The sequence below is a fragment of the Fundulus heteroclitus genome, chromosome 3 (genome assembly GCF_011125445.2).
Source record: "Fundulus heteroclitus isolate FHET01 chromosome 3, MU-UCD_Fhet_4.1, whole genome shotgun sequence".
In the NCBI taxonomy this organism is placed as follows: Eukaryota; Metazoa; Chordata; class Actinopteri; order Cyprinodontiformes; family Fundulidae; genus Fundulus; species Fundulus heteroclitus.
This window is the reverse complement of record NC_046363.1, coordinates 17403611-17430401: the sequence shown is the minus strand read 5'-3', so window position 1 is coordinate 17430401 and position 26791 is coordinate 17403611. Positions and strand designations below refer to the sequence as shown.

At 41.6% G+C, this 26791-nt stretch overlaps 2 protein-coding genes across 5 annotated transcripts in view; one reads left to right on the top strand and one right to left on the bottom strand.

Moving 5' to 3' along the window:
• The window catches only part of LOC105917273 (carboxypeptidase Q), a gene marked incomplete in the record, with an annotated part of 60195 nt that overhangs the window by 23135 nt on the left and 10269 nt on the right, over nt 1-26791 (bottom strand). The window contains 5 exon segments of the mRNA XM_012852030.3: nt 7696-7857; nt 18629-18734; nt 20671-20766; nt 21395-21486; nt 24732-24843. Of these exon segments, the coding sequence (XP_012707484.2) occupies nt 7697-7857; nt 18629-18734; nt 20671-20766; nt 21395-21486; nt 24732-24843 (567 nt within the window).
• Nucleotides 1325-15495, top strand: LOC110366861 (THAP domain-containing protein 10). 4 transcript variants are annotated; one of them, XM_036131199.1, is made up of 4 exons: nt 1325-1455; nt 1561-1944; nt 14517-14664; nt 14801-15495. In XM_036131199.1, the coding sequence occupies exons 2-4, from the start codon at nt 1738-1740 to the stop codon at nt 15007-15009; spliced, it is 564 nt and encodes a 187-aa protein (XP_035987092.1). In that variant the 5' UTR covers nt 1325-1455; nt 1561-1737; the 3' UTR covers nt 15010-15495. The 4 variants fall into 4 exon arrangements, with proteins under 4 accessions (XP_035987092.1, XP_035987099.1, XP_035987087.1 ...); XM_036131206.1 differs by having other exon boundaries at nt 1325-1463; XM_036131194.1 differs by lacking the exons at nt 1325-1455; nt 14517-14664; nt 14801-15495 and adding exons at nt 4903-5041; nt 6401-7352 and having other exon boundaries at nt 1515-1944.

Below are 26791 nucleotides of genomic sequence, written 5' to 3'. Positions count from 1 at the left end.
ATGAATCAGCTGCAGACATGGCCATCTCCATCCCCACCCTAAAATATAGGCGTGTCAGTATCATGCTGTGTGAAGACTTTTATTTAGCAAGGACATGTACAGGTACATAGATTTTTCTTATATTAATAATAAATAGAAGTAATAAATTCCGTTTTTATTTTTCTTAGTTTGCAATTTGTAACACTTAAAAATTGTTGCTAAAAAACCCAAAAAGAATTTACTAGAACAGAAGGTTTTTACTTTTTGTTTTTCAGGCCATTAATCACAGTATGTTTTTTTGTTTTTTTGCATGGGAAAAGTATTAAAGATACGACTAAAGATAAAAATCTGAAGTTAGAAAGAGTAAAGCAATTGAGTTTTTACAAATTTGATGAAAATCTTAGATGGAATACGCATATTTAAATAATCATTGTTAAATCATCAATATGTAAACTTCTCAGTGGACCTTCATTCTGTGCCTCTCCACTCTTCCCCGGGAAACTGGGGCCTTGATTTTCAAAACAAACAATGAAGCTAAACTTTACTCTCATCTTAGGAGCAGACTTCGAACAATGGAATAGTTGTAGCTCATGTCCTGGAAACGTCCTGCTTTGGGGCTTTTATCGAAATGCCTGCAAAGCAGGCAGAACCTATAGAGCCAGGCCAAGTGAAAAGAGGACATTAAGCACCAGTTCTAGCTGTAGTCCATAGCCTGTGAATCTCCCCCCAACTCTTAAATGAACTTTGCTTCACAACCCTCACAAGGGAGCAGATATCCCTGTTGCTTTGCACATTTTTCTACCACAGATCTTCCTTCCACTCAACTTTCCATTAATATGCTTAGATACACCGCTCTTTGAACCGGCAGTTTCTTTAGAAAGTACCCTTTCTGGAAATTACATTTATTATGGAGGGTATCAATGAGGAAATCAATGTCTGCTAGGGGCCAGGGGGCATTGGTCAGGTCAACAAGCTCCAACCATGATTGTAACCCAAAACATAACTGTAAAGTCTCTGTATTAAAATTATTCTCTTTTTTTTATTATTATTATTGTTGATCTTATGTAACATTTAAATATTTGGAGGTACATAATTAGGATTTTTCATTAGCTGTAAACCTAGATAATTACAATTATCTGAAAGAAACAAACAAAACAATTGAAATAAACAGTTAAAATGTGTCACACCGTGTGTAATGCATATTTCAATTGATCTTTTCGCAATAAAAGGTATTAAATAAAAGTTTCAATGATATTCAAATTTATTAGGAGGCACGGGTAAAAGGGAATATCAGCATGATGACAAATGAAAGGCCTCCAAAAACAAGGGCCCCAGACATCCTTTCACCGGCTCTGGTGTTGACTATTTATTAACGAACGATCCTCCGTTCCAGATGGTGGCGGTAATGACGAAAAACGGCAGAGAAACCGCGCATGCGCATGGCGACGTCGCAATGGGCGCCTGTCACTGGTTAACGTGCGTTTGTTGGTATTCTTTTGTATTTATTTCCCCAACCCCCTCCTTTATTTGCACGTTTTTAATGGACTCCCCCCTTTAATGGTCTTTACTTGTATCGTCCAGGGCTGCAGGAAGAGCCCTGAGCCGTACGTGAGAAGCCTGCATGGATTCCCGGATAACCTGGAGACGACAAACGCCTGGAACGAGTTCGTGAGGAGGACCAAGCCGCGGTGGAGCGGCAACACTCCGTCATCGAGGATCTGCAGCGAGCACTTCCTTCCGGCCTGTTACAAGAACCACATGGCCTGGTCGATGGGGTGGGTTAGGACGCTGGAACTGGTTGATGACTTCCAGGTGCCGACGATATACCCCGCAGAGATCATGAAGAACGCCGCGTCGCCCATCAAGGTTGAGTGCAAGCAAGAGAGGAGCCCGAGTCCACCAGTTAGCTCCGCCATGCCCGAACCGCCGCGCTGCTTAGCGACCGTAAAGCCAGAGCCCGGTCAGGTGAGCTGACGCGGCTTTTCTATTGGTTAGAGTTAAAGTCTAAGTCTTGTACCGAAAAAATATCCTGAAAACCGTTGAATAACTCACAGAACAAGATAAACTTTGAATATTTATGTATCAAAAGTGTTCAAATTAAGTTTATATATGAAATATCGCATTTTTTACAAGTGCTGCCTTCGTTTACGATCGGCCATTTCCGACAAGTGTGACGTCAGTTCAAGAACACCGAGAACGCGCGCGAAGCGAGCTTGCATAGAAACACGCAAGCGTTTACGTTGCGCAGCCGGTTTGGCGAACAAGGATATATATGGCTGTTTTCCGGGATCTTCTTTCACACACCAAATCTGCTGATCCACGTCTACTTTGAGCAAGCGCTTAAAAAAAAAAAAAAAGCCGAACTAATTCCACGATAAAATGCCTACTAGGTGCGTACTTGGTGGCTGTAGTGTCGCTTATAGGCCTAGTGCAGGCCAGAAAGTATCGCTACATACTTGGCCGAAGGATCAAAAGGTCCGAAAGAAATGGGATAAATTCGTAAAAGAAACGCGAAAGGACTGGATCGCCGGCAATGACAAAAGTGTTTTATGCAATTCACACTTCACGAGCGAGGATTTTGAGGGGTACTTACAATGGAGCATGGGCTTCAAAAGGAAGTTGGAGTTGAAGCCTGGCGCAGTACCAACAATCAAGCCAGCCAAATCGTCTAACAAACCATCAGCCTGTGCCTCTCCCACGGATCATAATGTTGGACCATGTGGACAGCCTGTAGGCCTACCCTCTGAGCATGAAACTCCCAAATCCAGAACTGCTAAAAGAAGCTTGGCAACAACAAAATTGAACTTTCAAAGGGTGAGTGCATACTTGTGCCTATAACATGTTTTCTTTAGGGTCTCTATCTATCTACCTACCCACGGTTCGCATCTATATGGCTCTATGTCTTGGCCATCGTTAGATATAGTCTCCTCAGGTTCATTTTGTTCAAACTCCGTTTCTTCCTGTGTGTATATATTCGGTATCTGAGTCGCTTGAGGTGGAGTTTGTAGATATATCAGACTTTTTTTATATATATATTTTGTACATACAGTAAGAGTTATTAATTAGATTTAATAAATCTGTAGCGGAAGTCGTAGTGGTAGTAGACAGTGTTATTGCCGGATGCACGGTACTTGTTCTGTTTGTGACGTCACGTTCCGGAGCAGCCGATTGAGGAATGTTCGTGCTCTTTCGCTTATACAGCAAGTTTTATCGAAATTACTTCCAAACGGCGCACATAATTCACATATGATATACATTTCTTTACTCTGGTGACTATTTGAATGCATCTGCGTTAAAACACATTTTACGTGCGACTTGTGTTCATGATTACTCGTCATCCTCTGGTCAGCGTGGGCTTTACGCTGCAGCGACTTGATAGCCGCACAAGGGTCTGTCGTTTCACGTTAGATGGCAAATTAATGAAGTATTTCATCCGCTGGATTTACCGACCTGAAACCAGACATTCATATATACATTTTAAACGTTTTTTCTTACTGCGTGACATTATGTGAAACTAAATGTTATCTGTTTTAGGTCTAAATGTCGGAATAATGACATGTTTGCTTTATGGACGTTTTTGTTAGGTATTTAAAGCTCAAAGGATGGTGTTCAGGTAGGCTGTGGATGGATTTTTAAAGGAACCATCCCTGATTCTGCATAGATTCACACCATGAGGAGAACAGTTTAGTTTCAACTGTAAGCCCCGCCCCCAACTTTTTTGTTTGTTTTTGTTTTCCTCACGAGAGCCCCAGGACAATGCACTAAACACGCGCCTCACGCTCGTGCACGACCCCTACCGAGGAAACGAGGCTAAATGGAGGGATTTTTCTTCGGTTTCTTTGAGAGAAATGGCTACATCTCAGAGAAACAATATTTTCTGTTAATAGTCAACACTGACATGCTTGCCATGCTGTTCTGTTACCTGCTAGAGGAGCTGCTGCGTATCATCGGCTCTGCTACTCACTGTGCCATGGGCAGAGAAAAGTCGTCCCTAGTTCCCTGCTTATTCACACACACACAAACTGAACTCGCTAGATCGTGCAATTAGTCAATTATTATCAAATTAAATTAGTAAATGGAAACAGCAGACTGTGGAACATCTTTTGGACAGAGCGTGTTTGCTGTAAAAGGGCCACACATCTGGAATACCATACCTGCTGAACTGAAACCTCTTCCAGAGCTGAGCACATTTAACGGTAAAATCAAACAGTGGCTCAAATCTAGTTGTGAACATCAGTCTATTGTTTTGTGATGCTATTATTTTTTTTATGATTGATTGATTTATTTATTTTCATGTACCAGGTCTGAAAATCAGTGATTAGCTACATGAACATGGCATCAGTTATTGTAAAAAAAATAAAAAATAAAAAAAATAATAATAATAATAATAATAATAATAATAATAAATTGCACTTTTGTGTTGGGGCCCCAGGTGACAAACTGGACACAACAGCCTTGGCCTTAAACACTGATACCAGTCTTTGATTTGTCCGTTCCTGTTTTAAAGTGCACTAGAAGGTAGGGCTGGCCAGTGTGGCTTAAAAATAAAATCTCAGATTTTATTATACCAGATCCGATTTAAAAAAAAAAAAAAAAATTGTTTTAGTTCCCCCTTTTCGTTTCACAAAAAGTACTTAAAAATAGTTTATAAAAGCTGTGTTTTGTCTGGCAACTAAATACAAGCTGTGAAACATGCTTGTAAAAAAAGATGGCGGCCCTAAAAATATTTCCTCTTTACAATATTTTGACAATATATTTTCCTAAACATACATTCAGCGTTGCATGCTATTCTCTTAATGGAAGACAATTCAGATTTTCCTAATATTAAATCTTAAAAAGATTCAGAAGAATCTATTAAATCCATGTGTCGCCCAGCCCAAGAAGGTGGTGTAACGTCTTCCCATTATCTGTGTGGCTGTTTAGGAATGTGACGTGAAGCCAGAGTGTCAGGTGATGTACGTCGTCAGACACGTGGCGTGCCAGACAGACCCTCCACCTGATTCCCCCGTGACACGATCGGTCGGCACACAGCTGACCAGAAAACATCACTATCGAAGTACAGGTATGTCGCTTTCCAGGAAACTAGTCACATACTCTGGCTTTATAAATTTCTATCTCTCCTTGGCTGCACACAAAGGTTTTCAGGTTAAATTGTCGTGCCCTGTTGGCTTAATATATTTTATTTCTGTGTTTCATGCTTTTTGCTCTATTAGTAAACAAAGTGCTTCTACGTGACCGAAAGTGCAAAATAATAAACAAGGAGAGGCAGCATAGATTCAACAAGGTTCTGGAAACCTTCCTCAGAGAGTTCAGTCCATATTGACATGATGGCATCACCCAGATGCTGCAGATGTGTCGGCTGCACATCCATGATGTGAATCTCCCGTTCCACCACATCCCAAAGATGCTCTATTGGATTGAGATCTGGTGACTGTGGAGGCCATTTGAGTACAGTGAACTTATTATCATGTTCAAGAAACCAGTCTGAGATGATTCATGCTTTGTGACCTGGTGCGTTATCCTGCTGAAAGTAGCCATCAGAAGATGGGTACATTGTGGTCATAAAGGGATGAACATGGTCAGCAACAATACTCAGGTAGGCTGTGGCGTTGACACAATGCTCAATTGGCACTAAGGGGCCCAAAGTGTGGTTAAAAACAGTGTCCCCCCACACCATTATACCACCACCACCAAGAGCCTGGACCGTTGATACAAGGCAGGATGGATCCATAATTTCGTGTTAATGGTGCCAAATTCTGACCCTACCATCCGACTGTCGCAGCAGAAATCGAAACTCATCAGACCAGGCAACGTTTTTCCAATCTTCTATTGTCCAATTTTGGTAAACATGTGCGAATTGTAGCCTCAGTTTCCTGTTCTTAGCTGATAGGAGTGGCACCCGATGTGGTCTTCTGCTGCTGTAGCCCATCTGCCTCAAAGTTCGACGTACTGTGCGTTCAGAGATGCTCTTCTGCCCACCTTGGTTGTAACGGGTGGTTATTTGAGTCACTGTTGCCCTTCTATCAGCTCGAACCAGTCTGGCCATTCTCCTCTGACCTCTGGCATCAACAAGGCATTTCCGCCCACAGAACTGCCGCTCACTGGATGTTCTCTTTTTTTCGGACCATTCTCTGTAAACCCTAGAAATGGTTGTTCGTGAAAATCTCAGTAGATCAGCAGTTTCTGAAGTACTAAGACCAGCCTGCCCGGCACCAACAACCATGCCAAGTTAAAAGTCCCTTAAATCTCCTTTCTTCCCCATTCTGATGCTTGGTTTTAACTGCAGCAGATCATCTTGACCATGTCTACTTGCCTAAATGCACTGAGTTAAAAATCCCATCCAGAAAGTTTGCTGTTCTTTACTTTGATCATGTAAATCAAATGCTACTCGTTTGAGCACTCTTCTGTCTGTTTATTGAAGCTTCGCAGGTGAAACCAATGGGCCGAGATTGTGGCGTCTGCACAGAGCCCTTAGACAGTCCCATGCTGTTCCTACAACCAATACTGGTGAAAAGACCATCCAAGAGACGTCGAGACAGCCAGGAAGACGTGGGGGAAGGCACCTCGCAGCACGTCACAGCATCGACAGCGCCTCAGGACAAAAACAGTTCAGTGTGAACCTGTGAGCTGCTGGGGTGCAGCAGCAATACCTTCTTGGACCAGAGGATATGAACACGTGTCCCTGTGGCTTTTCTCTTTGGTGCTGGGAAAAAGTTAATTCAACGTCTTGTCAAAAAAGGCCAGAAAAGCTGAAGCTTTGTGCCACAGATAAAAACTGACCAATGCTTGCTGTGGTGTAACATACATCCTGGTCAAGGTGACTTTGTATCAGGCAATCTGCTGTGAAGACTTGCCTTGATCCTCATCCTATGGGACGTCTGTACAGCTTGAAACAGACAAAAGCTGCCAGACCCCCACCTCTGTTCTCATTGACTGTCTGACAGGCGACTGTAGCAACATGATTAGCTCTCTTGGTTGGTAACAACTCCACAGACACTACTGCTCTAAGGACAAACGAAGACAGGTGGCAGATTTGTAGAACACTAGTGCCAAAAGTTATTTCCCATTCTGAGGGTCTAGAACCCAATTATTTATTGTGATGAGGCTTTGCCCATGTTTTCTAAAAACTTTGTGTCTTTGGGATCAAATATCTGCTGATCTTTTAGTTTAAATTTAACAGGACTAATCATGGCAGACAATTTTAAAGGACGTTTTTGTATGAAAAACGAAGAATTAAAACCGCGTCAGTTTTCTTTAAGCTGCAACATGGTTTAAAGGCCTGGGAAGGCCTTGGGATCCTCCAGGAGGAGCTGGAGGATGTTGGTTTTGTTTTGCTTTTTACAGAAATGACTGACAATGCCAGTGAAATCCAGCTTAAGTTTAAAAAAAAAAAAATTTACTCTTGTGAAACCCTGTGGTGAAGATCTGTAAATACATACCGTTATTACCCAGTTATTGTTGTGTGGTATTTAAAGTGAAAACACCCATGAGGCTAGTGTGTATTTTTCTTTTTTAATCTTCGTAGTTTGAACATTTCAGCATTGTTTCAAGTATATTGGGCTTTCTATAAACCTTTTCATCCCCCCTCATTGTGCATCCGGTTTTATGTCCTCTCATTCATTCCAACCCTCAGTTCATGTTGCTTTGAGCAGAAACTGAAACTCGTCCAGTAAAACGTGGGAACGGGTTCAGATTGTGATCAGTTTGACGAGTAGCGCTATCTCGGCAGCATGTCCTGCAGGTCGGCCACGACGTAAGCAACCACAGCCCACAGGGCCGAGCAGAGGTTCATGTCGTGAGGATCCTGGACGGTCATGGTGTCCCCCTCGCTGTGGTGGAACCAAAAGTAACGACTGTCGGCCACATGGAGGCTGGCACCTGGGGGCAACATGGAGAAAAATGGTCACGGTGGTCACAGGTCAAATGAAATCTGCTAGTTGTGGTGTTGCTGCTGCAGTGCCTTGTAAACCTATCCAGCCCCTCTGAGTCAACTGTCTTTTAGCATCAGTCGTACGCCTAAATAGTCTGAAATGTTTGCCCATCCTTTGAAAAATAGCTGTAGAGGCTCTTGTGAGCATCTGAATTTAAGTATTGCCACACATTCCTAAAAGTGGTTTAGGTCTGGACATTGATTGGCCCGGTGCAACACGAATATGCTTCCATGTGTTCCAGCTAAGGTTCGTCCTGCTGGAAGGAGGACGCTGACCAGCTTCCATAGGAAGCATGATGCTTCCACAACTGTGTTTCACCATGAGCATGGTGAAACACAGTTGTGGAAGCATCATGCTTCCACAACTGTGTTTCACCATGAGCATGGTGTTTAGGTTCAGTTTCTACCACACACAGTGGTTTGCATGTAGGACAAAACGTTCCTTTGAGTATCATGCCGGCAGGGCTGCCTTCTTCTAAATGCTTGCTACGCCCCTTACATGGCTTACAGGGAGCTGTTTTCTCGTGGCGTTGTCCTTGGCAAACATCCCTAAAGCTCTAACTTGTGAAATCCAAAGCTCTTTGTTTATTCCTGTCAAGTTTCTCCCACCTGAGCTGTGGGTCTTTGCAGCTCCTCCAGAGTTACCACGAGGCTTCTTAACTCCTTATCTGATGAATACTCATGTTGCACAGTGGGTTTCTATTTTTGAGTAATAATGCTTATTGGAAGGCTCCATTAAACGTTCAAAGCCTTTTATCATTGTTGCTCTAGTCTAAATCCTACCCAACGTTATCACTGAGAGGCACAGAATCCAGGTAGCTTGGGTTTGGGATATGGTGATGAACAAACCAGAACCGTGCCATCTGCTGGTTCTGGTCTGTTGTGTTTTCTGAAGTCCACAGTCGATGCAGGCATCTACCAGGAAATTTTACACTGCAAAAACAGAACTAAAAATAAGTAAATCTTTCTTTAAATGAGTGTATTTGTCCTTGATTTGAGCAGGTAAATAAGATGATTTGCCAATAGAATAAGATTTTTCCACTTAAAATTGGAACAATTCAGCTCCATCATCTTATTTCAAGTGCAGGATGTCTAATTATCTTATTTTAGGGGCAAAGATACTCATTCCATTGGCAGATAATCTTATTTACTGGCTCAAATCAAGGACGAATAGACTAACTTTAAGAACATTTTACTTGTTTTTAGATCCGTTTTTGCAGTGTACAGCACTTCCTGCTTCCATCTGTTGACAAGCTGTATGGAGACACTCATTTTATTTCCCAGCAGGACTTGGTAACTACTACCTACCCACTTTGCCAAAGGTACCAAAAGCTGCTTCAGTGACCATGGTGTACATGATTGGCTAGAAAATTCCCCAGACCTGAACATTACAGAAAATCTATGAGTTCTTGTCAAGAGGAAGATGAGAGTCCAGACCCAACAAGGTAGATGACCTGAAAGCAGCTATCAAAGCATTCTGGGCATCCATTACACTTATGCAGTGTTACAGGCAGATGGCCTCAAAGCCACGGTGCATTGGTGTAGTAGTTCACGCAAGAGGAGACAAGCCAAGTATTGAGTGCATAGAAGTGGACATAATTTTTAGAAGCCTGACATTTGTGCTTAAAACATTCCTTTTTGATTGGTCTAATGTAATGATCAGAAATGCTAAAGTGAAAGAGGTTAAATGTATTAAAACTACCAGAAATTTAATCAAATATGACAGCTTATCACTATTGATCACTTTTGAAGAAAATAAACTCGTGGGAAACATATATGTTGCTTATTATGGGCTAAGACGTCAAGTTGTATATTTCCCCACCACTTCACTGATTTAAATGTCAAATATTTGGACATGTTGCTACAGCAAGCAAAGGAAAACAAGGGTGTGGAAAGTGTTGTGAGGAACACGAGGAAGGTGCAAAGTTGAACTGTGATGATGAAGTCGGTAAAAGAGCAGCAGAAATCCAAAGATTTAGGTTTAATCAAGGCATCAGCAGTGCAGAGGCCATAAAGAAGGCTGGATTCATTAAACTAAGATTAATGAATCCAGGAAATGTGAAGGGTGTGATTTGAAGAAAGAAACAATGACTGTTCATGGTAGACATAATAAACTGCCCCCCTCAGTCAAAAAGCCAAAACAAAAGGACAAAAATAATAGCTCTGCATTGGGAAACAATCAAAACTACAATTGAAGATCTATCACAACTCTCTGACTTTACCTCAACACACACAATAATCTTACTTATTTCAGTGGAATGCAAGTAGCTTGACTGCAAATGGATAACTATTTAAGAAGTATGTCGACAGTTTAAAAGACAAACCTGGTATAACTTGTACACAGAGACATGGCTGAAACCACAGTTAGACTTTGTTTAAAAGATTATGTAATTAGAAGAGAGAAAGATTCTACTGTGGAAGGAGGATTTGCAACTTTCAAGCAAACTGGAATCAATTATAAGATAATAAATTCAAGTTCACTATATGAACTAATTAAGATTAAGATATGGACCAAAAAGGCAGTATAGATATATATTTCTATAATCTGTGTGAGAAGTCAAAGAATTTTGGATTTTGTCGGGGAATCACTGAAAGGCAGCTTTATATGGTGTGGGGATTTTATTCACATCATTATGGGGAAGTAATAAAATTTATACAAATGGTGAAGTAGTTGACGGATATATAGATGGTCATAACTTGGTGTGTATTAATAGTGGGGAAGGAACACGATGTGGTGTACAAAATACAGAAGCAGAACATTTTCAGAAGTATTAGCTCATGGAAACTATTAAAGCACCCTCCAATAGGCAGCGACCACTACTCTAGAATGTCTAAAATAGGAGTAAAGATAAGCTATGACAAAATAAACACCACTCCTAGATGGATGTGGGAAGAAGTTAACTGGGATATTTATCAAAGTTATTGCCATAAGATGTAGGAATAGCAGAGATTTTTACATGATGGTTGTAGAGAAATTAAAGGAAAAAAAGTTAGTCAAAGAAATAATTCTGTCTGCAAAGGAAAAGGTACTTAAAATCATGGAAACTAATGGTGGTGGGAGAGTAGCATGGTGGAATAATGACTAGGGAAGCCATAAAAACAATAAATAAATATCTAAGAAACTCAAAAAATTGCATTCACTGGAAATTTTAATCCAGTATAAAAAAGGGCACAAGCAATAGTAAGGAAAACCATAAGAAATCAAAAACAGATATTTCTGAGGCAATACTGTAAGTGTATCGGTAGAGAAGTACAGCTATCAGAAGTCTGGAACATGTTTAGAATGAGTGGGTTTAGAGGGAATAATGAATTACCAGTGCCAAGTAGTTGTGGCAAGATAGCTGTCCTCAATCAAGCTGAAAGGTTCAAAGATTTTATCATCTCCCCGACAAGGCGAGACACTGAAGCAGAGTACGGTTGCAGATTTCCAGTGTTTTAGAAAAAACAGAGGCAAGCGGAGATTCTTTAGATCTACCTCTAACCGTATTTGGATTACAAAGAGCAACAGGAAAATGCAGGTGAAGTTGGAACGCAGTATTCAGAGGTAATGGAACCCCATGGTAGTTTTTGTAGTCCATTATTATTTTATATTTTTCTCAGGTTGAGAATAATAGAAAGTCTTTATATGCAGATGATGGGGCTCTTGAGATGACGGGTCGAAACGTAGAATACATTAAAAAGAAAATGGAGTCTGCGATAGATGAGGTGGAAAATTGACAAACGGGAATTCAAACAAAAACCCCATTATAAATATCTGTTTTCTGACTCAGAGATTAAAGGGTGGAGGACTACTTACCTTAAATATCCCATAAATCCAAGAGCTAATGAGGTTCTTTTTAAAATTTTCAATTTCCATCCAGGGAACTTTTAAGACAAAGATTTAATTTGAACATTAACAGCGATATTGAGACAACAGGCGGGAAAACCTACTGGACTGGATTGAAACAAATAAGTTAATCCAAATAATTATTTGCTTATAGACAACTGAAGTTGTTTGAACTAGTGTCCCCCTGTCGATATTTTTAATCTGTTTTTAATTTTTATTTTTTTCTCTGACACATTATTATTATTATCTTCATGTTATACTATTTTGCGCGCCTCAAACATGCACAAGCGGTATTTTTCTCAGTTGATTAAATGAACATATAGTGCTTTTAGTGTAAAAAATGATCGCTGAAACAAACGAGGAAAAGAAACTTCCGTTAGATGACCCCTGTAGAGGTCACGTGTTTCCGGTGGAGCTCTGCCTCTGAGCGAGCGCGAGGCTAGCGGCATGGCTCAGATGAGGAGGCGCTGCATCTTGAACTGCGATGGTGAAACCACCCTGTATGCACTGCCGAGGGGCGACGAGGAGAAGGAGCAGTGGCTGAGGTTCCTCTTCAACACCGTCCCCACGCAGTACAACCCCAGGCTGCTGCTGTGTGCGGCTCATTTCACCCAGGACAGCTTCCTCAACTGGGCGCAGTTCTACTGTGGATACTCGAAGCGCTTGCTGCTGAAAGATGGAGCGGTTCCGACTCTGCAGAACCTGCAGTTGAATTCGGGAGGATTTGTAAGTACCGGAAGCTGTGGTGGACTGGTTAAACACTGCAGAGGGTGCACTAAATGTGCTCCTGTTGCTTTGGCTGTGTGTGCGCTGCTCCAGTCTCGTAAATGATACAAAGGAAAAGCTGGTCGGCATAATACCGATCACGCCATTGGCTAGGCTGAGCGTCTCAGGAAAGCTTCAGCCAATCAGATGAGCGAATCGTACGTGATGAGTTTTTAATATGGAGGGGACGTCTGACTGATACAAACCCATTCTCTTACATGTTTATGTTAGGAGATACATCAGTAAGGAGGGGGGTATGAGCAGATATGGATTTAGACATGATTGTTAAATGTGCCTAATAACACAACTAACCTGGAGATTAAAAAAAAAAAAAACACATGAAACATTTTCCATTTAAGGAAATAGAAGATCAAGTTGTTGGTGATAATCTTTGTCCAATAAAATTATTGAAAAAAAAGCGTCCAAAAGCTCCAATTTCTGTAGGCACAAATCCTTCCTACATAGAAATATGTGCCAAGTTTCTACAGTGAACTTGTGTATTTTATGTTTTAAATCGACCCTGGAAAAACACAGCATTCCTCCATTGAAAATTATAAGGACCCTGAGGATGTACCAGAACCAGAGCTGGCTGTTCATACAGTGCTGGATCCATGCATATTAATGGGAGGTTAATAGAAAGAAATAAGTTTAGTAGAAAAACGTGTACAAGCTGCAGAGATGAAGGCAGCCAGGGCTGCATGGTGTCAGGAAACCATGAAGCATGTGATAATGTTAGCGAATAGGAGAATGGTAATATCACTTGCTAAAGATAAATAAATGTGTCCAGTTTAAGTCCTGAAAGGCCGGTGTCCTGCAGGTTTTAGATGTGTCCTTGGTGCAACACAGCTGATTCAAATAGCAGAGATACTTCCTTAGCATGTCACCTAGCTCTGCAGAGGTCTGCTATTTATTGTGCTCCATTTGTCCTCGGTGCTCGTCTTTTTCAACCTCCTGAGTCAGAAATTTCAACTGGAACGCTCCTAAAGTCGGACTGTCGGTGGAACAGAAGCATCCCCGACACGATGGCTGCCACTCTCAGCAACATCGTACTTTGACTGTTTTTGTACGTTTAACAAGGTTCTTTTGTGCGAGCATCCATTATTTTCCCCCTGCTGTCAGACAAAAGGGAACGAGGAACTTAAAAAAAGGCAGCGGTGACGTAATCTGCGACTCGTTGGTTTCAAGTTTCGAGGCAAATGGAACGCGCCGATTGACCCAATAACTCGATCCAGGCGTGTTGGATCATGACGACAAATCAAACGTGCCCTGGAGGTTTGGACATGACTTTGGACAGCCCTGGTCTGCAGCGTTACAGTCTGCTGCTTTGGGCGTATGGCAAAAAATACATACGTATTTCTGTTAAAATCCTTGCTTCAGGCCACAGCTGATGTACTGGCAATAAAACAGCTTGGTTGCCTGGCAGTGCTTCTTCTCCCCCGTCAAGAAATCAGGCATTAGCAAATAGGAGATCAGACGCAATCAATGGATGGTGGCACGTTTCGGTTTGTGTGAGCTTCGTAAAACTTAGGCTTGTGTGGCATACTTGGCATTATTATTAAAGCTTTTAGGGGCACAAGTTAAAAAGAATTTGCTTTATAAGTCACTGGTGAAGATTCTCAGTCATCCAGGTCATGGTCATTCCAAAAAAAGTAAAAAACAAAGCAACTGGACTTGTTTTCCGTAGTTGAAGACGTTTCGCTTCCTCTCCAGGAAGCTTTCTCCTGGCCTTGTAATGGCTTAGATAAAGGCCTTTGTTAGGTAGTAGTATAAAGCTTGTTACTCCACATTACTCCAGACTTTTTGAATTGAGAAAGCTTCCTGGAGAGGAAGAGAAACGTCTTCAACTACGGAAAACAAGTCCAGTTGCTTTGTTTTTTACTTTTTTTTGGAATTTATAAGTCACTGTTCACAGTTGTTTTTCGATGGGACCTGAGATTTATTGTTTTTTATTTCAAAACATAAATGTAATGCTAACCCGGCGATTAAAGCCTCCCCGTCATCTGTCTCAATGTTTAGGAGTATCGTGTAAAACCCAAATATCCGGTGCCGTCTGCTGTAAACCACGTGGCCTCCCAGACTGACCTCCCATCCATTGAGCTCCCGGGGACAAGAACAGTGAGCACACAGCTGAACAAGGAGTCCATCAGTAACTTAAGGAGCACAGGTACTCTGTATGAAAACTATTTCCACTACTGGAAAACAAATAAATTAATACAAACGCTAAAGCTTGCTGGTATTTATTTTAGATGTTATTCAAATGCATTTTTTTTTTAACATCTTTCTCTCTGTTTGCGTCGCAGACACGCAGGTTAGAGTGAGGAGCCGAGATTGTGGTGTTTGCACAGAGACCCTCCCCTTAGACAGCCCCCTGCTGCTCCCGGACGCACGGCCGGAGAAGAGACCTCGACTCAGCCTGGCAGAGGAGGAGGAGGAGGAAGAGGAGGAAGAAGAGGGCCCCTCAGAGAGCAGCAGATCCACAGTAGTTCAGGACAAAACGAATTTAACATGAGCCACGGCACGCTGAGGCGCAGCAGCTGTTTTTACTTTCGTTTCTGGCAACGACGTCTTGGATCAGGTTGGAGAACAGCAGACTTTAACACACAGGACAAAAAAAAGAAAGCTTAATCCAACACCTAACCTAGAAAAGCGCCAACGTGAGGCTTGATTACATGTCATGCTTGGCCATCTGCGCCGGGATACGAGGGCGCCCTGTGAGACACGGAAGCTGTCAGAGCCCAGAACCGTCCCTGTTACTTCATTTGATTTCTGCTCTCACGGATTGCCTGGGAAGGAGCTAATTCAGCAGCTCCTATTGTTGGTAACGGCTCCAGAGAGACCACGGCTCCAAGGGAAGAAATCACACTAAAATGACTCAAAGCTTTGAAATGGCTAAGAAATTACAGTGCCAAGGCTCGTCACCCACTCTGTGACCTTAGACCAAAGTAGTCTGTGTAACGAGAATTGTCAAAATAAATAAATCCTTCCTGCATTCCTTCTTCAGTGCATGCCTTTTTTTCCTCATTTTGCTTGAAAAGGGAAGACTGAAATGAGTCTTTTATGAACATATTAGTAATAATGAAGGTTTAACAGATCTGTCTGTGGTCTGCATGTTCGCTGGGTGTTTCAGCTGAGAGATGTGCTTAAACATGATATCTGCAGACTATTTAAGGTCTCATCACTGTTTGGTGTCACCTGTAGCTTTAATATACAGTATGTGCACCAGGTACACTGTTTAGTCTGGCATTAGACGTGTGCCGTTTTAGGTCCTTTGGGATTAACAAAATGATTTCCATTTGCTTTAAGAATAACAGAAGAGATTTTTTTTATTGCTTTCCTTAAAGTCAGAAGTTGACATGCGTTTAAAAACTAGATTACTATGCCTTTATGCAATGTTGGTAATTTGATATCAGGATTTAGTTTGCTTCTTACTGCTTCCTTGTGTGACATCATGGAAAAACGGAAAGAAATCAGCCAAGATATCAGGAAGAGAGCTGTAGAGAGATCTAGAGGTCTTGTTTTATCCTTGGGGAAGACCTTTAGATGCTTGGAGGCTCTACATCAGGGGTGTCAAACTCATTTTGGTTTAGGGGCCTCATGCAGCTTAATCTGATCTCAAGAGGGCCACACGAGTAAAGTCATTGCAAGATTAAATAGAACTAATAAAAGTGGACTTGTTGATTTTTATATTAAATGAATTTCACTTTTACACAATATATTATGAATAACCTCAGTGTTTCCTATTGTAGTGTCCATATCATTTGGGATATTCCCCGCATGAATCATAATAAAACTATTCACATTCATAAATCAAGCGGAGCACCATGGCAAAATCAGTACTGCTCCACTTGTGAAAGTCAAATCTGATGAGCTCTTTTTGGCATTAAGACAACAATTCTTATTGCCACATTGCCAGACAGGACACTGGGAAAAAAAAAAAAAAAATATATATATATATATATATATATATTTTTTTTTTTTTATTTTATTTTTTTTTTTTAATAATGATAATCCATTTAGCCAGTGGGCCGGACTAAATTGTTCGGCGGGCCGTATGTTTGACACCCCTGCTCTATATTGATCCACCCTGACAATTACATGCAAGTACAAACCGTATGGGGGATGTCCTGGCCGCCAACATACTGGTCAGTAAGTAGACGAGTTCAGGGTGTGAGGGATGAACGTGGTGCAAAGTGTGTGAACAAACTTCAGAATAAAAAGGTGTTCCACCCTGGTCTGAGGGGCCAGGCGGTGAGGAAGGAGCCGTTACTCCTTAAGCAACGTAAAAAGCCAGATTAGTTTGCACATACACTGAGAGGCAGGGCCTTTTATTTCTGAGCACGTGTCCTGGGGCCGGATGAAACTAAGACTATTGTTATATGTCAGGGGGGGGGGAAAAAAGAAGCTATTGAGCTCGACAACACCCAATCTGACTCACCAGATGGATGTCATGTGGAGCTACAACATCCATCTGGTGAGAGTCAGGTTGGAGAACACCATCCCCGCTGCGTGAATTACGGGGGTGGCAGTGTGATGGTGTTGGGGTGTGTTGCTGCGCCTGACAAAACTGGTGGCGTCGCAACGACACAACGTAGTGTGGAAATACCGAAGCCACGTCTCAATCCATCAGTCAGGAATTTCAAATTTGGCACGAATCGGTCTTCTAACCAGAGCGACCCATGGCATCCCACTAAATTAGTTAAAGGGATATAAGAACAGCAAAGTCAATGTTCTAGAGTGGCCACCCTAAAGTCCTGAGCTCTGGTCCTTCGGATTGAAGACCAGAACCTCCCAGTTGCAAACCTGGGTCACCCTAAAATGAATCACGTTAAGAGATAAAAAGGTTACTTCCTCACATTAAAGGGCCAAAAGTATGAATCATTTTGGATACATAATGAACAGGACTGCTATTTTTCTACCTCTCTTAGTTCCAGCTGGTCGTAATATTTGCAGCGTAAAGCCTCAGTGCTCTCGCACGGCAGCTAAATGAGACATAACCCACGGTGGTATGTTTTCTCTTGCAAATTTGCTTGGATGAAAACTGCTCAACAAACACGATCTGACAGATCGATTAAAGCTGACCAAACAAGACTGACCTGAACAGACTGTGGTATTTGTGCCCCACCTTCCCCTCTGGACTTCCCAAAGCTGTTCCCTCACCCAACAATAACACGGTGACTTTGCAAGAACAGGGGAGGAAGAGCACGGCCCTCGGACTGCTGCTTATCTGTAGCAGCTCATTCAATTGTTCTCCGAGTTAATTCCTCTTTGGAAATACATTTAGGAAAAAAAAAGTACAAAATGGAAACATCCATCAACCCTGAAAAGTGAAATTCTAATGGGTCAGAGGAGCTAAAGATCAGAAGGTCTTCATTAATAATAAGCCTGTGCACAGTAAATGATCTTGCACAGTGCTAAAGTCATTAATTTGACAGCTTTTTTTTGTTGCCTTTGGCACAGATTACGTGCATACTATTGAGTAAGCGGGCAAGCTGATTGCAGCGTTGCTAAAGAAAGCAATGGAGAGGAACGCCCTTTGAATGACACACTGAGCTTTTTGGGGGGGGGGGGGGGGGGGGTTTGTCCAAAGATGAAAATACGCAACCATATTAACAAAAACCAAAGGCGAAGATGGTTTGAACCACTAAGTTTAAGTGATCTATTAGTGCTGAGGTTCTGAAAAGTAACTCGCAACATATTTTTCTCTACATGCTTTAAGATTAGTGTACAGAATATTTAAAGATCGTTTTGTGTTTCCACGGTAATCAACATTCGGCCTCAGTTACAGGTCTGGTTTCAGTTGTCTGACTTTCTATGAGACTCGCTGGCAGCTTTATATCCTCTTTTCGGACGTGTTAAAGTTTCATTTTGTGGTTCCATTGAAACAAAATCCCCGTCCTCACTTCCCTATGATCTACCAAACTCCGTTTATAGTTCACCGTTTCAGCAGAAAAGAAGCCGCAAAAAACTAAATGAACGCTCAACCAGCGGGTATTTCCCTTTTTATTTATCTTCCTAAAAGTAAAATGTAAGGTTTTCATGCATATGTTTAAACGTCTTCCTTTTTCTACGTTTGCACCTAATGTAAATAGACGCTGCTGGTGGAACGCGGACATGTCGATGAAACTGACCTGGGACTCCTGCTTGCATCCACTGAGAAATATCCGTGCCCTCAGCGCCAGCCTCCAGTTTGGTTGTATTGATGGGGGCCAAAAGGTTGACCACTTCCTCCATCACCTGTCGATACAAACACCGTCATGTGTTTCACAACTTGATATACAAGCTGATGGTTTTACGCCTTGTCAAAAAGTGTGAAATGTGTTTTATAAAGGACATGGATAAAATGATGGACGGAAAGACTGGTGGATCCAACCTAATCCAGATTTATTTCTAAATCCCTTTAAAAACACCATACAGGACCAAAGTGCTATACGAAGTGCTATAGTTCATATAAAATGAACTAAGAAACATAAAACAGGCGTAAGAGCAATGATACAATACATAAAAAAACAGGAAAACACCTTAACTTTTAGATTTATGTTCTCTCAGTTTACCTTTTTTCTCTTCAGAGTAGGTACACCTGGTCTGGCGTTCTGTTTAGCTGTGACATCATCCAGGGGAGACAGATTATCTGCCATTACCCTTTCTAATATAGAAAGGATTCCTGGATCAATGTGTGCTTCTGTGCTTTTCTGTGTCTCTGCTCTGACTTCTTTAACACCCAGTAGGTCGAGGAATATGACCGTTCACACTGAGCCTGGTTCTGCTGGAGGTTTCCTGTTAAAGGGGAGTTTTCCTCTCCACTGTCGCTACATGCATGCTCAGTATGAGGGATTGCTGCAAAGACATCATCGATGCAGACGACTGTCCCTGTTGCTCTACGCTCTTTCAGGAGGAGTGAATGCTTCAAGTGAACGACTCTATCCAGTCTGCTGGGTTTCCTTAGATAGGAAACCTTTTGACCGATCTGTCTGTATGATTTGATTGAATTGACTTTCTAAATTGCCTTGAGATGACACGTGTCGTGAATCGCCGCTATATAAATAAAACTGAATTGAAGTGGTGTCAAAACCCAGAGCAAAGAGATGAGTGGATGTATGGATGGATCAGAGACATCTGGACAGCACATGATCTTGTAAATGAAGACGAAAAAAACACAAAATGGGAACAATATGAATGTTTTATATTAAAACACATAAAAAGCTCTTATTGGAGCAGCTAAACAGGAAACCGTTTTTTCCTGAATTACTAAGCTTTCGTGTGCCTGGCAGGTCTTTCGGGTCTTCAAATCAGTTTTTATACGGTGCACCAAGGAGCGGTCCAAACGCTGAGGTAAACGGGCTTTCTCAGTGGCAGCAGCCAGACTCTGGAACAAGCTCCCCCTGGGTCTACGCTCCACCACTGGTCCAAGTATTTTTAAATCAAACCTCAAAGCTCCTTTATTCAGGCTGGCTTTTAATAGCAAGCAACGCCCTGAGATCTGTTCCTGATTTTTAATCTTTACTGCCTGTTCTTATGGTTCTGTTCTTTGTTTTGTTCATCTCTGCATGTTTTGTTTGTCGTAAAGCCCATTGTGCCCGTCGTAAAGGGCACAATGAATAAAGCATTGACGCATAAAGCATAAGTACCCTAGTAACACTGATGCTTTAACATTGTACAAAAGTACCAGTGTCTTATTTACATACAACACATGATAATGAAGCTTTAGTATTTCCCTCTGTAAAAGTAGTCAAACATTTCCTAATCCCACACTGCAAAAAGGGAACCAAAATTAAGTAAATTTTTCTTGAAATTAGTGCATTTTTACTTGATGTGAGCAGGTAAATAAGATTATTTGCCAATGGAATAAGATTTTTGCCCTTAAAGTAGGAACAATTCATCTCCATCATCATTTTTCAAGTGCAGAATATCTAATTATCTTATTTTAGGGGTAGAACTACTAATCCCATTGGCAAATAGTCTTATTTACCTGCTCAAATCAATGAAAAATAGACACATTTCTAGAAAGTTTTACTTACTTTTAGTTCCCTTTTTGCAGTGCAAAAGCAAATTTTGACCTAAATAAGTTATCTTTTACCATGTGAGTTTTTTTCCACATAGCCCCTGTAGAACTGATGTTTTTTAGTCTGTTAACAACAACAGCTAAGTTTTGCAGTTTGACCGTTGAACCCACCTTTCGTGCCGCGTCACTGCCAGTAAACTGCAGAGCCATCGGGGTGAACGTCCCCAAGTCAGACTCCATAACCAGGTCAAAGTTGGAGATGTTCTCCTGCGTGGGGAGAGGAAGTGAAGCAGGAGGGAGAGGACGAAGCAAATGGTGGGTGGGTAAAAAAAGTTGGGAAAAACATGAAAAAGGTAACAGAGCACACATAATGTCAGGTTTGTTTGGTGGTTTGTACACACACAAACAGTACTGTGGCAGCAACTACTTGTACACTAAGGCTGGTAAGCGAGAACGCGCTATAAACAGCCACTAGGAGTCGCTAAAGCGTCTTTACAATAAAGGGAAATGAGATTCTATTTACACGTTTTTAGAAAGAGCATGAAAAGCCCTTCAGGGGAGTTCCAGTATCCTGAAGAAAAATGATCAGTTTGTTTTCAGAAACGCGTGAACTCTTTATCTCTGGTATTAAGTGTTCAGCTTATCGGCTTTTAGAGCCTGGTGGGCAGCCAAAGCTCTAAAGAAGGAAACGGTAAGACCTGATTGCTGCAGAGAAAAACCTGGGAGCTGGCCAAGTGCTCCCCAGTCTGCTGCTGGAAGCACATTTCCACACTCGTACACAGCAATTTCACAATGTTCTGACCCGGCCCGCTCTGTTTCAGCAGGAACAATATTTGCTTTTGGGCTCTTTTTGTGTGTGCCCCCCCCCCTTTACATCAGCACACGGCAGCAGTACCTTGTGTAGCTTGAAGTACTGTTGGGCTCCGACACCACCCTGCTCCTCAGCCGTCCACAGAACCGCTCGCAAAGTTCTTCTTGGGCGCAAACCTTCGAGCAGATGAAGATCCTATTTAGTCACTGGCACTGCATTCAACAAATGCTTTTTTTTTTTTTAAAGTGTGGGGAATTTAGAAATATCTTTAAAATTAGCAGACTGTCACTATGATTTCAGTGTGAGGGCTTGGGTGGACCATATCTGTGTGAAATGTGTTCGCTCTTCCATGCCTCATTTGTTTCTCACTGGTGCTCCTGTTTTCCCTCTCAGTCTGAAGACATTAAAGTTTGATCAACCAGTAATTATAAACTACTGAGTATAAGAAACTGGGTCTGAAAGCCCCTAGTTATGCTACAAAAGGTAAAAGCACTTATAAAATATGCATTAGTAGTGCATTACAAGTCATTAAAGTTCACAAACTATTATTATCTTAATTAATAAAAAGGCAGAGCTTTAAGGTGGAGTAAGGCGCCATGTAGATCCAGTTCTTGGCAAAGAGTATCCGTAACCGTTAAAATGTCTGAGTGGTTACTTTCAGAAGTAACATAAGTATAAAAAAAAAAAGTCCCTGGGTGTTCTTTAATTTTTTTGCATGAATCCAGCTGTTCTGCTGGAGAACATTAAAGAACAAACATCCTCATGAAGACCAAGGAAGACAGCAGCCGGGTGAGGGACAAAGTTGGGGAGAAGTTTGTGGAGGGGGTGGGTTAGAAAACAATGTCCCAAGCTTTAAACACCTCACAGAGCATGATTTGTCCGTCTGCCATCCTACTCAGACATGACCATCCACCAAAACTAACAGGCAAGAACAGCGTTGTTCAAAGAACCAGACGAGTGGAACGTAGTAACTCTGGAGAAGCTGCATAGATCTGCATCTCAGGTGGGATGATCGGTTAAAGGGATACTATTAGGTGTGTATTTGACAGAAAGCCATAAGAAGTCCAGTTTTTAAGGCAGACGTCTTCAGCCCTGGTCCTCAGGGCCCACTGTCCTGCATGTTTTAGGTGCTTCCCTGACTTAGAGTAACAGTAATAAACAGGCTTCTGCTGGTGTCGATGCCACATTATGGGGTATAGAAAGTCTGAGCAGGTCCAGTTGTAGTGCAGAAAAGTAGAGTCAAGTGTGAGATCAGTTTGGACAGCGGAGCTGTTTTGGGAGATGACATGAAAAAGCAGCAGCAGCATTAAAGGGAGAGAGGAGGCCCTGGATTGTTCTCTAGCAGCAGGTTCCTCCTTGGGGTTCCTGGAGAAGTCCAAGATTCACCTTCAGGTGATTTCCAAGCAAATAAATCCTTGTTCAGCTCAATTACTGCAGAGAGCAATCTATGATTGTCTTTATTTCCATGTAAACATCCAAGTTAAATTAAATCTTTACTCGAATGGACGAATATAGTAAAATCCCAACATCTTTCCTGGGGTATTTAACACCAAAGTGAAGGGCAAAGAAAGCTCAGCAGAGGATTTGAACTTTCTCGGTCATCTGAACCGAGAGGGAATAGCGAGAGCCTCCTGATCACGCCTTGGCCCGGCTGATGCTCAGTAGCTGGCAGGAACGCTCCCCACAGCGTGGTGAGGAAGCCTGGGAGAGAGATCAGTCTCACTCTCTTATCTTCTGCCATCTGGAAGAACATCTCTCTCTGATGGATCAAAGCGCAAACAGGAAGCAACAGGCTAATGCCTCAAGGTACGAGACGGCTATGTTTCCATTAATGCTCGCAATATTTTTAAATAAAAGAAAGAGGAGTCACTGGGACATTTTTGGAGCAAGCAGCGTTTCTGTCGTGCTTTTAAAAAAATGAGGTTAGTCCAAGACAAACAAAGGAAACTTTAGAGGCGAAAGGAACTTCTGAAAGATGTTAGACGCACATTTGTTCCGAGTTAGGGCAACATCTGATTTTGGAGGGTGTTATTTTCCAAAGGAATATCTGCATTATAATTATGAAGGCACCAACTGCCACACTACAACATCATCTCCTTATATAGATATTACAACAGTCCATAAATCTCCTTCATGACTGGTTTCATAATGGACTTGAGGTATTTTTTTTCTCCTAAAGCAACTGAAACCCTACTCCCTGGGTGAATCCCCTCTAAAGACTCGACAGATAGCAAAAGACTAGCCCAAACCAGCCCTGGCGCTGCGTCTAAAGGTCATTCCTCTTAAACTACAGGCTTTTAAAGGCAGAAATAAATAGTGATAACTGCCCTCTGACCTTCTTATGCCAGCAAAGACACAAAATAAGAAAAGAAAAAAAAAGCTATTGAGACGAATAATAAGGACAATGTAAAGTGCTACTGCTAACATTTGGTATTTTCAGTGCCTTGCAAAAGTCTTCCTACCTTTGGAACCTTTTTTCACGTTTTGTTGCATTCCAACCACAAACTTCCATGTATTTCATTGGCATTTTACGTGACAGACCCACACAAAGTAGGGCACTGCAAAAACGGGACTTAAAATAAGTAAAATGTTCTTAAAATTAGTTTATTTGTCCTTGATTTGAGCAGGTAAATAAGATGATTTGCCAATGGAATAAGATTTTTGCACTTAAAATAGGAACAACTCATCTCCATCGCCTCTTTTCAAGTGCAGGATGTCTAATTATCTTATTTTAGGGGTCGAAATACTCAATCCATTGGCAGATAATCTAATTCACCTGCTCAAATCAAGGACAAATACACTAACTTTAAGAGCATTTTACTCATTTTTAGATCCGTTTTTGCAGTGGGAGCAGTTGTAAAGTGGAAGAAAAATTAAATTTTGTTTTTGCTTTTACGACAAAAAAAAAAAAAAAAAATCACCCGCAAAAGTGAATTATGTAAATAACGAGCACAACGTACTCGCAGTGAAACCACCTCGCAGTGGTTTCACTGCGAGGTGGTTTCACTGTTCCCGCAGCATTATGCTGTGTCCAAGTTTTCTTCAGCTTGGATAAGGAAGTGGTTCAGAGGTGGTGTAATGGTGAACAGAGCTAAATGCAAGGCAATCCTGGGGGAAAAAAAACTTTTAGAGGATGCAAAAGACTAAAATTCTACCTTCCAGGAGGTTGACAATCTTCCACAAACCGGAGCTAGGATAAAATTAGTTGCATGAGACCCTATGAATATGTTCCTTCCATGTCACACGTGTGCCCTGCCTTGTCTCAGTCTATCGTATGAAATCCAGATGAATTACATCTAGATTTGTGGTTGTAATGTAACAAAATGTGAAAACGAACATAGGACATGAGTACTTTTCCAAGGGGCTGCACTTTTATTTCTGCATGTGTGGAACTTTATCTCTATATTTCCCCGTGGGTTACCCAGGTCCTTGATGAGTGACAGAGCCTCCCAGGATATTAGCGCTCCACCTCCATCATCCATGGCGCCCTGGCCCACATCCCAGCTGTCCAGATGACCGCTCAATAGGACAACCTGTCAGAGCGAGCAGATAAACTGTGTAAACATCAGCAGGAGCCACTGCGGCATTGTGAGGACGAAGCAGTTTCAAAATGCACATTCAGAGTTATTTCACAGTGTAAGACAACACCACCTGATCCGTATCACCTTCGTTTTTCATTAAAAGCCAAGTCATGCATAATGAGAGCTATACATTTCACATTTAATTTACCATCAGTTGTAAAACAGGGATTTTAGTAAGAAAAAAAAAGAAAAGGAGACTGCAAAGAAGGTCACAAAGGTAAAAGAGCATAGTCCATGTGTTGTTATCTCTTTCAGGAATCTAAAAGCGAGACAGGCATTCCTGTCCGTTGGACGATCCTGACCTTGTGCTCCTAGTTACAAAAAGCAGACGTTGACCCGACAAACTATCTGAACAACAACCCAGAAGTCGAAACATCTCTTTAAATTGAATCTTTCTGAGTCTATCTGATTTAAATGGAGGCTATAGTTCTTGGGATGCAAGAGGGCGAGCAGCACCAAGGTTTAGCTTGTTCCCACCTCCCCCCGATGTGGCGAAGCAATTCCTACAGTGTTTAAACCGGGGACACTTAGAAAATTAGAGGTTTACAGCTCATTATTTTTATTATATGCTTCTAAAATTCATTATTTTATCTCCCTAATCACCCTTTCCACAGTTTGTTTTTTAGGCAAATATTTTTTTGGACTTGCAAAGGCTGCCCCACAGCTGATGCCACATTGACGTCAGACGGTTCCTGCAGAGTCAGCAGCCAGACCATCAAGGTGACCACGGGTGTTGGCTGAAAGCACAACGTTTCTCAGGTAGGAAAAGGTGATTTGCTTCTAAAAATTTATGTGCGGTCTTCTGTCGGTACAAAATGTCTGCTGACCTCTGTGGGCTGTGGTATTAAATAAACGGCTGCTCTCGCCGAACATTTCTCCTACATTATTTTACCCAGATAGTTAGCTGCAGCTCTAGCTGGAGGCTGAGGCACATAAAAAGTGTGTTAGACTGCAGCTGCCATTTGACTGAATGCCGGCATTACAACTTCCCTCCTGTCGGCCAGATGTGTACATTAGCTTTTCTGGGGAAAACTGATTTGTTGTGAGAAGCAGGCTGCACCCTGAGGATAATGTTTTGACAGCTACAATCTCAACCAACCTGTTTAAAGCACATTTCATACTACTAGTAACACAAACTGCTTTTCTGTCATGTGTTGGGGTTGTTGCAGACTCAAGGCAGGAAGGTTCTACATACAAACACAAGCGAGAAGAAAAACACAAACAGCTGTGGATCATGACATTCACAGACTGACAAAAAAGTTAAAAAAACAAACATTTAGATGGGCTGAACTCTCGTGAGTTAAACTGAGGCGATGCTAAGACCTTCAGCTGCGTCCATTCACTAAGGCTATGTTTGACAACCACAGCTATACAAAGCATTCTGGCGACACAGCAGTTGGGGAAAATGGTGAGAATGGGGGGAGAAATTACAATATCTACCTGAATGCTGACACGATTTGATTTATTTGAATTACATTTTTGTCACAGTACACTTGCCACTATAAGGTGATTTACTGCAAAACTGGACTCACCACAGAGCGCTTTTAATTTCCTTGAGTAGGGTGCCGGACCGTTAAGTCACCAAGCTACTGCTTCTCAGACTGCAATTTCCCTTACTCCATTCTTCTCATTGGACAAGTTGCTACATAAATCTTCATCTTATGAACTCACGTTTTGAGCTGGAATGTTTTTCCCATAATGCCATAATGCCTCTTCAACAACTTGCAGCTGTGTTCTTAGCTTCCTTTTGCTTGCTTATTTTGCCATGTACTTTAATTTATTATTATTATTATTATTATTATTATTATTATTATTATTATTATTATTATTATTATTATTATTATATATTTCACCAACACTGGGAAAGATAACAGCTATAACTACAACCGGGAACAAACTA